The 13,009-nt window shown below is 41.3% G+C and overlaps 1 protein-coding gene across 6 annotated transcripts in view; it reads left to right on the top strand.

Annotated features, from left to right (window-relative positions):
• LOC101487566 (protein tyrosine phosphatase receptor type M) overlaps nt 1-13,009 on the top strand; it is a 158,427-nt gene that overhangs the window by 114,501 nt on the left and 30,917 nt on the right. For 4 of the 6 annotated variants that reach the window (XM_012920229.4, XM_076876440.1, XM_076876441.1 and 1 more), the window contains 5 exons: nt 1,888-2,195; nt 4,555-4,635; nt 5,281-5,307; nt 8,403-8,596; nt 12,688-12,775. In XM_012920229.4, coding sequence (XP_012775683.1) covers nt 1,888-2,195; nt 4,555-4,635; nt 5,281-5,307; nt 8,403-8,596; nt 12,688-12,775 — 698 coding nt within the window. The remainder of the gene's footprint in view (nt 1-1,887; nt 2,196-4,554; nt 4,636-5,280; nt 5,308-8,402; nt 8,597-12,687; nt 12,776-13,009) is intronic. The other 2 variants (XM_076876443.1, XM_076876442.1) reach the window with 1 other exon arrangement.

Below are 13,009 nucleotides of genomic sequence, written 5' to 3'. Positions count from 1 at the left end.
GGCTGCCATAGTTAATTCTTACACTACTTGCTCCCCTCCAGCTACAGAGCAGTGGCAGGCATCAGATATGGCTGTTGCTGCAGTATGTTCCCACTCTAGCTGTTTGCCATTCCTTTGTAGTTCATCTTTTGTGGAATTATAGGAAAGTTAACTCATCCGGGTGATCATGTGATTCGCTTATGTGAATATCCTTTTTAATCAAGGAAGTCAAAGGTCAAGGTCGGCTGCAGAGAGCAGTTGACTCTTTGTTTGGAACAGATTTTAAAAGTCCAACTTTTTTATATATCTATATATTTAAATTGTATAAAATCGTTTCATGCACATAGAAGGTGCAACTCACTGATTCCAGAAACACATTGTCATTTAATTCCTCTGTATTTATAATACCCAGAATGGAAATAAGAATGAGTTGAGGAATAAGTAAGCACAAGTGGTTCATCACACCGCATCATGTTTTAATTACTTTTCACAGCTCATCAAAATAAATAGTTTCACTTCTTAAAAAGGAAAAAAATTCTACAGCTGTGCTTGCAGCTACAGCCTGACTGATATATCAGTGGATAATAGCTACTCGTTAACTGTATACTTATTTATTAGCATCGGATAAACTAAATTTTAAAACCAGAGACATGAGAACGCCCTTCAAACATGTTGGAGGGATGTTGTATAGTCGTTCCACCAAGAGGGCGTTTTGCAGTTCTCATGTTAGCAACACCTGTTTGGAACAAGCACAACAACCAGCTGATCCAGCATAAACAAGTCATCTATGACTAGTAACTATAAAAACAGTTTTGTTTTAAACTGCATTGTCAGAATAAAAAGAAATTTTGGCCGAAACATCATGTTTTTAAATCACTAAATATCAGTGTTGGTCTTAAAAATCCTATATCGGTCGAGCTCTACTACCAGCCGTGAGATGTGAGCCATAGTGAAGCTGGTGACATAACTGCTAACATCAGTAATACAACATGCTCATAATCACAGTCATGCATGATGATGTTTAGCACCATATATTAAGTGTTTCAACATCACAGACTGGATATGAAGAGACAGCTTAGCATATGAAGCTAGGTTGACGCTGCTTTGAATTTGAGCCAAATTGGGGCTTAAAGAATAGCTTTCTTTTGGGTGCCATGTTTTCCAGTTGGAGCCAGAACCTTTCATACATGGGTGGAATGGGGGGTGTAACATATTAAAAAAAAATGATTGGAGCACATGGCTAACATTTGCACTACTATAATGGTATGTTAGTACATAAAGGCATCCAAATAAATGGTAAAACTGCATATGAAATTTAATAAACGGATACAGAATTGCACTAAAACACTAAGTATGTCATACGGCTGTCTGTTCAAGGATATTTTTTTTACTGCAGTCAAAACAGCAAAAGTCTTTAGTATTTGAGTGGAGGTTGGATTTGTTTGTTCTTTGGGTAAAACCAATGCATGTCCATGTACAGTATGTGGATTTGTGCACACAGGTTTTGTACACTGTGCATTAATGGTGTTTGATCAGGGACAGATTGCTCGTAGGCTCTAGCGCATCAACTCAAAGTAGGTCAATAAAAGCAGGTTGACTGTTTCAGTTCACTGTTCACATCTCTAATTCTTTCACCCCAAAATACTCCAGCTAATTTTAAATCATCAGGGCCTGATGTATTTGGGTTAGAGAGTCACACCTTTGCACATTCTCCAGGATTCATATTTCACTGCTTGGGGAGAAAACATCTGGTTCCTAATGAAACCTAATGTGACCACAGCTCAGGGCACATTAGCTCACCCATCTCATTATATGAATGAGTCATCTCTACTAGCTTCATATCAGATCAATGTAAGCTGTGTCATTTCTGTTTTTGCCTCATCAGTTTTATTTGTCTCCTCTTTGAAGGAAACTGGCCAAGAAGCGCAAGGAGACACTGAGCAGCACACGCCAGGAGATGACAGTGATGGTCAACTCGATGGACAAGAGCTACACAGAGCAGGGCACCAACTGTGACGAAGCACTGTCCTTCATGGACACACACAACCATACGCTGAACACCCGCAGCGAGTGTGCGCTCACGCTCAATGGCCGCAGCGAGTGTGCGCTCACGCTCAATGGCCGCAGCGAGTGCGCCCTCACTCTTAACGGCCGCAGCGAGTGCGCCCTCACTCTTAACGGCCGCAGCGAGTGCGCCCTCACTCTTAACGGCCGAGGTAAGACGGCCCCACATCGGCATACCTCCCTTTTTATGCGGTTACACTCACAGAGCAGGGTGGAAGCAATTTATTAGGTTTGGTCAGGTGGGAAAGAAATCAGACTTGGCTGCACAGGAAATATTCAACCTGGGAAAACCTGAAAATGTTTTCCTTGGTCTGCTTTCCAATGAACTGTTGATTTAGAAATATTTTCAAGAAAAAGACCTGAAGTCATGTCTCCGGTAAATATTGGAGTTTTGAGGTTGCAAAAGACATCCTTGCATTTGTCCTTAATAATGCTGGTATCAGAACTAAGTGGTGAGACAAGGCGGTGCAACGTTTTCTCAATAATATAAGAAAAAAAAGTGTATAAAATAAATTTTTAATGACCAATCTTAACATTAGGGATTATTTTTGCTTTAATACGCAATATTTGTAGTCAGCATAAATGACATTACTTTATGGCTCTTGTGAAACTGCCTGTTGTCCCTCTACAGGGAAACTGCTGTTTCAACTCAGCAGAAGAGAATTGGATATAAACATCTTTTGATATGATTTTGATCAAATTGTTTTTTTCCTCTCTAGTGGAAACTTCCTTCTTTAGAACCCCTCGAGGGTTTCATCCACCCTTTTCAAACATTTCCTTTTAAATTGCTTCAGTTTCTCTAATTAATTTTTGTTAAATTAATTAAAATTCCTCTGAAATCTGCAAACTTACCATTTCAGCTAACTGTCACTAATGCCCACGCTAGTTCAGTTGCAGAAATGGTCGTCCAAACGCATGTTAATAGCCTGAAGCGAGCCTTGTATTGAGATCAATATTCAAGACTTCTTGAAATCCCAACGCTGACCTTAAAGCTTATCAGCAGACATTAGAGCTCCAAAAAATCCGTCGCGAGGTCCCAAACTCATGCTGTTTCCAATTCATGACAGAAACACATAGCACGTACTAGATGGGCTCTGGTGTGATAACCTGTTCTCTCTGTCCCAGGTTAAAACTAATACTTTGTTGATGGACGGCTCTGCTAAGTCTGCACCCAGGGCTTGACCTAGTATAATCCCAGTCAAAACCATCAGATTAAAACTGCACAGCAGCTTCTGTCTCCACACCCCTGCAGGGGCTGAGCCCCAAAGATGCTTTGACCTTGATTAACTGTCTGTTAGTGTCGATGTTCAAATCTGGCCCCTCTGTCTGCCAGCGCAAATGATTTAAATGCATTATTTCTCACTTTGCCTGTCAGTTGAAAGCCCTCTCACACTCCGTGACCTTACGTTATTGTCGGTCGTGTCGTTTTGGCTCAAAACATCATCGCTGACAGATTATAGTCCTGAACATACTGCCTGCGTAAACCCCGTCGGCTTAGCATTTCTGTTGACGTTGCATGAGGAGAAAATGACAGTCTTAGGAGTAAATGTCACTTCCTCCATGGTTTGTGTGACTATTGTTCTACTCTGGCCCCTTTGCTCTATCTCAATGTCAAGCTACCTAATGATGATATCTTTAAAGCAACTGACTGATCTTTAACTGTTTTTTAAAAGTAGCTTTAAAAACTGAATTATTAATGCTTTTGGAGATTTGCAGGCATTCATGGACTTTAGAAGACTTGGAAAAAATGTGCAAGTTAAACGTGCTTTTTTTTAACTCTTTTTTTTTCATTTTTACTTTGCAAACTTTTCAAAATGAATTTTGCGTATATAAATGAGACAGAATAGATTTCATAATCTATGTTTACTAATATTGATCATAATTTAGACATGAGGATTTTTAAAGGAAAGCTTTATTATTTGAATGTAATGCAGGTTCCTTGCGGCCTCTGGCTTTGTGAAATTGACAAAATAAGAAGCAACTTGTAGCAACTTGTAACTTGGCGAATGCCGTAAAAACACAGCAGCATGCATAATGCATTAGGCTGTTTTAAAGAACCAGAAAAATGACGAGAAGGATTGCATGCAAAGTCTACAAAATCAACCAAATCAACCTGGACTCCACGAGGTTAAGTGCAGTTTATTTCTCATACTTGTGTGCTTTGCACGGCTCAGCCCAAAACACAAAGCCACATATTTTCTCACCTACTTCTTTTGGTGTCGCCAGTGGAGTTTCCATTTAATTTCGTCAAGGTCTCCTAGATTTCTGCTTCCATCACAATTTAGTAGATGTGAAAGGAATTTTATTTGTGTACTTAAAGTAGCTTTTCCCACAGGGTAAGTCAGAAACCTCAAAGTGATCCTTTATAGCACATGCAAATTTCAAAAGCAAGACTTGTAAAGTGCATTATTACACTGGAATTTTACTGCAGTGGGAGTTGCTTCCACGATTAATAACTCTAGATTAGACTATTAATGCCTTTTGTTCTGTTCTCTTCCCCCCCATCTGTAGCTGGATCATCACCGTCGTCCTTCACACTACCAAAAGCCAACACTCTCAGTACTTCTATCCCCACCAACTCATACTACCCAGGTAAACATATTCTATTTCCTCGTTATAATCCAGTATGTCAACACAGAACTGCTTACTGCACAGCCTAAGCGGTGCTTTTAACAAATGATGAAATGAAAAGGGGAAAAAATAGAAACGCCACAATAAATAAATAAGAGATGAAGTTTTATGGGCTCTTTTTTTATGTAAATTACAGCCTATTTCTGTAATGTGTGGTATGAATTTACCTAATAGAGTTGCTTTAAAAATTAGAAAACGATTTTACAAATGAGAAAGCAGCTAGATTAACTTTAGATGGCTTTACACTCTGCTACATTTCTGGTTATGTTTTATATCACTTTGCCAAGATGGATTTTAGCAGTTTAATTATGACTTCAGTTTATCCCAAATAATATCCATAATTGAGTGTCTTATGTAATCAGATCACAGCCCATTGATTAAATGGGGTAAAGGGCAGCTAGATTTATAATCAACTAAAGTTACTGTATAATTAGCTTGAATTTAAAATATGATCGGTTTCTTGTTATGCTGCTTGGCAAGAAACCAAAAAGCTGTCCATTAATTTCTGTTCATGTTATTTTTGTGCGTTATCTTTAATTATCTTTAATTTACTGCAACTCTTTTTTTCCTCCTCCAACTTCTGCGATTGTTTGGGGGTTTGAGCAGATCCCTTTGTGCCAACTGCTATCTTAGGTGAGACACAATTTTTCCTTTTGCCATTGCTGTTGAGTATTTATTCTTATCTCTATGCTAAAGAAAATGACCGTGCATTACATTTGTAAGAATGCTGTTTGAACACCTAACTGTGAGGCCAAAGAAAAGCACAATTTTTTATTTATTTTATGTATTATTTTTTTGTTTCATTCTTTTCTTTTGGATGGCTCTTTTACTAAAGATGGCTTCCTCACTTCCATACCTGCCTGCTGCTTCCCCGTCTCCTCCTCCTCCTCCTCCTCGTCTCCTATTCCTCCACCCTTCCCTAACTTCTTCCCCCCTCCTCTCCCTTCCTGTCCAACGAGGGGGCTCTCCTGGGCTGAGGCTGGTTTCACTCCATCCCATCCGCATTGCGTGTCGTGCGTGTGATGTCACATACGTGTTTGACCTCTCATATGCATGGACAGACATGTGGACTGGATGTGGGGGAGTGTCTAAGAGGGGCAACGGGGGCGGGGGGCAGTTTGCCCCGGCAACTGAGGCGACAGCATGCTGGAGCCGTAGCAGCTGCACTGAGACACAACAGGCAAAAACTGTGTGAGAGGGAGGCCCAAAAACGCTCTCACTTAGCCCCCACAACCCTCTCCACCTTTAGCCAGAACTTCCAAAAGCAGGATGCGTTGAGTCTGAACATTTAAAGTCTAGCATTAGCTGTGCTGCCCTCCCCTCCCCTCCCCTCTCTCCTCACTATGCATTAAACTCCCTTCCTCCCCTCCCCTCTGAAACGACAACCTTTTCTATTATTCTTTTTAATGTCGCTCCCTCTGCCTTTGGCTAACTGCTATTGACCTACTTGTTTTTGTTTTGTTTTGTTTTTTCCAGTGTTTATTCGTCTTGTTCAGTGATAAAATAGAATTATAAAAAAGCATTTTGTTCTCCTGTTAATTATTACTGGCCTTTGTTGAAGATGCACAACAGCCCAAAGTGCGGCATCTTACACGAGCAGATGCATTTTCTACCAGCGAAGCCCGCAAAGTAGCTACTAAGTGGGGCACTAGGAGTGTAATAATTTAATACTCAAGGACAAAAAGAAAGATGCAATAAGCAGCTCGACTCCAGCTTCACCACAAGCACCACTGCTGCATTTTTGTTGTTTTTTTTCCTTTTCACATTAGTGCAACTTAAAGCAGTGTCTTTCATCACCGCTCTTGTGACAGCTGCTTATGTTAGTTCCGCATTTAATGAAGCGTGAAACGATTAACATAAAATTACAGCAGCCAGAAAAGGTTACATGCTTTCGGTTTGTGACACATTCAGTCACGGCATTGTCTCATCATTCGAGGTTAATGATCAAAACTGATTAGATCACAGAGTATCGGTTGCATTTCTGATTTCATCGCGCACTAGTTTTAAAAAAAAAAAAGAGAATGAAAATGGCACAAATACAGGTGTTACCCCCCGAGCACAAATGGAAATAAAATTATAGCAATTAGAGAGAGGAATTCAAAATGTCAGAACGTTTAAAAAAATAATTAGCTTCATTAGCGTATGCAAGTCGGCGATCTGAAACAATTGCAGCTTCTTTTTTTCCCCCAAAGACTATCATTATTTTTTTTTCCCTTTTGAATCCATGACTTCCTTGTTTTGTTTTTATTTTTTCTATTTTTTTTATTTTGTTTTTTTGTTTTTTTTTGTCTTGCACTGTTGAAATTGCCCCATCCATCCACTCAACATCCCCCTTGACTAGGCTTTTATACCAAGGCAGTTTGAACTGAGAAGGCATGTGATCTTGCCCTGTAGAGTAGCTCAAACACTACTGTAACAGGTTCTCATGCTGGATTGTTGCTTATCCCCTCTCTCCTGTTTCTTCTCCTCTCTTTCTCTTTACATACGTAACCTCTTATGTATCTGCTATCTAAAAAGTGCCCATTAATGGTAAGTTTTCCCAAGTGGGCCCTGGGTTGGGGGAAGGAGACGGTGTTTACTCAGACAGCATGCCGACAGTGAGAGGCTGCTTCTGACACGGGCATTACGACATTTATTGCATGACAAGTGGACATGTTAGCATCTCACCCACCCTTCCGTACCGTGCCACCAAGCCACCATTAGCTTAGCATGGTCAAAGCAAACACAGTGCCCCATGGCAGCATCACCACATGCATTCTCCTCCCATCTCCGCTTCCCTCTTGGGTTCTGTGTGTTTTTTGTTTTTGTTTTTCTATTTATTTGAGGTTTGGTTTTTATTTTATCTTATTTTGTTCATTTTTCGGGGAAGTATGGGTGGCAGGGGTTGAATCCACGCTGTGTCTGTGTGATGCTTCTGAAGGTGCCTGCTGCAACATGCTCACTGTGGCCCACCGCACCCCCTCACATCCTCCTCCTCCATGTTTTTGGACACCCTCCATCATCCGCTGGCTCCCCACAGCATCTGTGCCTTATGTCTGCCACTGACTGGATTACAGTATGAAAGAGCTGGAAATGGAGTCTGACTCTCAATATGAGCTTCAGCCCAAACCAGCATGTTGTACTGCCAGTTAAAAAAAAAAAGAAAAAAAAAAGGAAAAGTTGTTGTTTTTACAACACATTGATGGGGATTTTTATGATTAATGTATAATGTTTCTCACAGTTGAGAGCCACTGCTGGTAACAATGTTAAAAGCTTGTAGCATAAGGGTTTCACTTAGAGGATCTTGTTTTTAAATGCCGATGGACTCCTGTACAGTGCAGTATTTTCCAGCCACACTGAGACAGATGGACCTAAACCTTCCCACCACATGACTCATTCTATTACTCAATGATGTTGTGTTGTTGTGACCATCCATAACAAACAGATTACTAGTCGAGTTGTTGGTCAATCTGGAGGGTGGTGACATAATGCTAACCAGTAAATGAGCTAATGTGCCATCTGTTAAGGAGAACAGTTGTAAGTCAGATATGAACACCTAACATTAAAGCTAGATAAATCAACTTTATATGTAAAACAACTTCAAAGGAAACCACTTTCATTTACTGCTTCGAGCATTATGTCACCCGTATGTATCTTACAGCGATAAATTGATGACCTGTGATGTGACTTTAGCTCCTATTTCCTCTTGCTGACCCGCTCCGGCCTCTCTGTCTCTTTGTGTCCCACAGATGAGAGTCAGAACATGGGCAGCGACACAAGCAGCTTGGTCCAGTCGCACACTCACTCCTTGAGGAAACGGGAGCCCGTCGACGTGCCGTATCAGACGGGTCAGCTGCACCCGGCGATCCGCGTGGCGGACCTCCTCCAGCACATCACTCAGATGAAGTGCGCAGAGGGCTACGGCTTTAAGGAGGAGTACGAGGTAGGAAGCAGCCCAGCTGTCACCTCCCACCATTAAGGTTGCAAACCCAAATAAAGCCTGGTGATAGACTTGTAACATCTCCACTGAGGTTCTTGAATGGAAATTTTTATCAGTCTAATACGAGGCCTCATCTGTGTTATGGTGCACAGCCCCATGTCTCTTTCGCTGTCTCTCTCTCTCCCCTCTTTTTTTCTGCCTGCCTCTCTCTCTGTTTTGCACCGCACAGCAGAACTGTTTTGTTTCTCCCCAGATGCACTTTTATGATAAATTGTTAATGTACCCTGTCTCAGTGTGTTTACGGTGTGATTCGTTTTGTTGTTCATCTGTTCCTTGTTGTTTGCAGCAATTGTGCATTTTGTGTGCATGAGTGTGGTGGGGGTTTTTTTTGTTTTTTTTTGGGGGGGGTTTGGTCAAAAGCTGAGTCCCAATTCTCCTTGGAGACTCAGCTGTAGACCAATGCGAAATGCACAAACTGCCTGTGTTAGACCGCGTCCCCTCCTTCACCTGAAACGGGTCGGATTATGCTGTTGCATAGTACTGGTAGCCTACTGCTTGTCGCGCAACAGCATCAGTAATCTGTCACTGCGCTTCTTACTGACACCAAACAAAAGATTTTCGCCCCATAAGGGCATCACTCTCATTTCCTCGCATTAGAGTCTGGCAGGGTTTGGCGGCACTCCAGCCCTCCTTGCTGTCCCTCAGCACCACACCAGTCATCCTCAACTCGCCCCGACGCCATGTTGTAACAGACTGGCTTCGAGCTAAATCCTTCAGTTTCAATATATTATCCGTATCAGTTCGGCCTCTTGTCACATTTCTCTCTTAACGACCCTCACATTTGTTAACGTTCTCAGCTTACTTCTTTCTCTTACTTTCTTATCTATACCTCCTGTGTTTCTTCCTTGCTTTCCTTCCTCTTCTCTTTATCTCCCACCTTCTCTCCATCAGCTACGTGTCAGATTTATTGGTAATTAACTCCCCACATCCCATTCATGATTGTGGAATGAAATAACGTCGTCTCCCATTGCTACCTTCAGCATCCGATCATTGAGGGGTTTGGAGTGCTTTGGGCTGCCTTCTGGGTCTAATCCGTTATGGATAAAGGGAGTTTGGGGTCCACGTGGCCAACATTGCATGGATTAATAGCAGTCGATCAACAGAGACGTAATATGGAACAACTGGCTGCTTACCCTGCTGTCACCTTATTGTCCACAGGCTGTTGCAAAAAGTCCTGTGGGGTGCTTAAAGTGTGCAAGGGAGCTCATTCTCACATGGCTAGAGCGATTCATTTGTATGTTTTGTTCCACTGCTGTCTTATAAATATATATATCTCTATCTCAATCTGTCTTAAGGTTAATGCCCTTTTATTTATTTTTTTAAAATAACCGTTTATTTTTCATGATGAGATTGGAGCTTAGTGCACCTCTAAACCTGTTGACTTACACTGTACTATATCTCTCTCTGACCCATGCTTCTTGTTATTCTGTACGTTAACTTTGGATCAGATAAATGAGGTAAGAAAAATACTTTTTTTGTGAGTTTATTTATTTATTTTAGACTTGTAGATTTATATCACAAACCTGACAGGATCAGTAATGGTTGCTGGCTATTTTTAAGACCCTGTGGGATTAAAATATCACCTTTTTTTTTTTTTTGGATTTAGTTTGAAAAGGGCATTTACCAACAGATGTTATGCAGCATTATCAAATTATCTGACAGTGTTCAGTTGGTGAAATATGTAGAGCAGTGACATTTTTCTGTTTACTTTTTTCTTTAGCGTCACTGTGAAATGCTTTTTCTTCCCGTAGTCAGACATTGTTAGCACCACAAATCCTCCGCAGCTTGATTCTGATGTTTATAAAGCTTTTCAAAAGCATACTTAATACCCTATCAGTTATTAAGAGCATAATTTTTATAGTAAAAGTGCAATAGTTTGAAAGATAAATGGAATACCAATGTATAATTAAAGTGGACTGATCAATGATATACCCAGTCCAACAAAGTACCAAATTTAATTCTAAGCTCGGGCTACCTTGTGGATTTATTGACTGGAAATTGAATGTTACCATTAGAAGGGACACGATAAACACTTTAAACTTTGCAAAAGCCATGTTGTATACTTTGCAAAAGCTTTATAAGGCCGTGTGTGTTACAGACCTAACAAAGCATTTTGCATGTCCAGCCTCCTGCACCTGGGTGCACATTTTCACCGTGCAAACAGGAAGCAGAAACAAGTTTCAGCGTCATTAATGCTGCCATGTCATCACTGTTTCACTTGTGTTCGGCCTGTTTCATGTCGACAGAAATGTGTTGTATCTAGCCTACTGTGAGAATCCTGAAATTCTTTAAGCTCCAACCACAAATGAACACTAGTCAGTCTGAATGAGCCTCCTCTCCTCACATAGTAAAAGATTAATTAATACAGAAGCAACTCACTAAACGTTCCTGCTTCTGTTCGACCATCCATGTTTTCTTTTGGGTTTTTTTTGTTTCTGATTTGTTTGTTTTTTTGTTTTTTACTTCACCATGGTGTGTACTTTGTGTCAAATGTTTTATCCCTATCCACAGAAATTACTCTGCTTTTCACATACGGTTAAGTAGTTCCAGACAAAGAAACAGCATAGCAGAATAACTGTGCAGGGACTGGAGTGCAGCAGGTAGCCTGTAATTAAAAACATACTAAGTTGGATTTCTGCCAGTGGGAATAATTGAGGAAGGTGAAAAACTACCTGCAGACAAGCTGCAGTAAAGTACAATTCATCACATACCTTTTGCTACTAAATACTTTTTACAGGTGGAGCCTTCAGTTGTTTTTCGATACACGTCGGGCGAATAGCCATTTATTCCCTCTATGTGCATTTAACCTTTAAATTGAAAGCCTTCGTGTAATCTCTACCTCTTGGGACATTCATTATTTTACCCCCATGAGAATTCATGATCATAATGGCTGGAGGAATATGACTGTAGCGGGGTCACTCAGATTAAGAGAGAGCTATTTTAAAGTTGCCAGGTAACGCCTTTGTGCTTGAGGATGATTTGTCCTTACAGGCTTGATATTAGACTTGTATCCTTCACACCGACAGCACGACATTGGCCTGTGCGTTTCCTCAAGAAATACTGCCACTGGAGGAGGCCTTTATAATCCATCTTGGGGACATGCTTCCATCTTCAGTGGAAGGATGGAACATATTTTTAGCATATTAAAGCTGTTTCTCAGTGAAATCACTAATCCTTAGGACTTCATACAGGAATATGTCCTTGTGTGGTCTCTGAAAGGCCTTTATATGCTAGACAAACTGCCTGCTGCCTGCCACAGCACTGAGATGAATCGAGCCATCAAGTCTTAGAGCAGTGATGATTGAAGACGATGCCTCCTACTCCTCACTAAAAGGAACTCTCAAACAGTCTCTTTAACCTCCGTTAAACGTTCCTGAATCTTTATTTGCAGATGGTCTGCCCCGTAATGTATTACCTGACTTTTCAAATGTGCATTAGCTTACTTTCAAAAAGACAGAAAACCATGATTTTCTGCAGGCTAGTCCGCTCTGAGCCGGCCCCGCCCGCCCTTGCTGAACAGCGGTGGACTGGCAGTGTAGATGTATTTTCATAATTTGGCTTAATTGTGCCTGGTGTGCCATCAGAATGGAAATCTCCCCAGTGAGAGATGATAAATATTTCATGAGGGTAATCTGAGCGGAGCAGTTTTGATGTGTAGACGATGAGCTGGCTTTATTTTTCCCCGCGACGAGCTGATTGAGTCCTTCAGATGAGGGAGACAGACAGCCGCCGCGGTTGCTCCGCCCAGCAGAGCGGCACAGGGGGAGAGGTTTGAGTGTGACACCCGCTGCATCTGCCCTAATGGCACTCGCTGTTTGACACAACTCCCCGGGATCCACCATCCTCCCTGTGTTTCCTGCCTAATAACACTGGGAATCTATCTCTTTCTGTGTCTGTTGCCAGCGCTCACTTCCTCCGGTTTTGTAGAGCTGAAAGAGAAAGAATGTATTCTTTAGCCTGGTTATCATTTGGAGTGTTCACACATGACACAATGTTTCATCCCCCCCTCTCTGTCCTGTTTTCTCTCCTTTCAGAGCTTTTTTGAAGGACAGTCTGCGCCATGGGATTCTGCCAAGAAGGATGAGAACCGCATGAAGAACCGATATGGGAATATTATTGCATGTGTGTACAAAGCACCTCCTCAACGCTCATGAATTTATGTTCTCATTCTTCTGCCTGATTTATTGGCCAGGCTTGTGACTGGATGACTATAAGCTGCTCAAACCGAGTTTTATTATCAGCCAACGAGAGCAGCCTTGACCTTTCCAATCTACTTTTATATTCATCTTCCTTTACCGTCTTTACTGTTATGAGATATAAGCCTATGCAGGATATGGCACACAAAGCTTATACCGT

This window comes from Maylandia zebra, linkage group LG18 (genome assembly GCF_041146795.1).
Source record: "Maylandia zebra isolate NMK-2024a linkage group LG18, Mzebra_GT3a, whole genome shotgun sequence".
NCBI classification, from domain to species: Eukaryota; Metazoa; Chordata; class Actinopteri; order Cichliformes; family Cichlidae; genus Maylandia; species Maylandia zebra.
The sequence above is the reverse complement of the archived record's forward strand: the minus strand, read 5'-3'. Positions and strand labels throughout refer to the sequence as shown.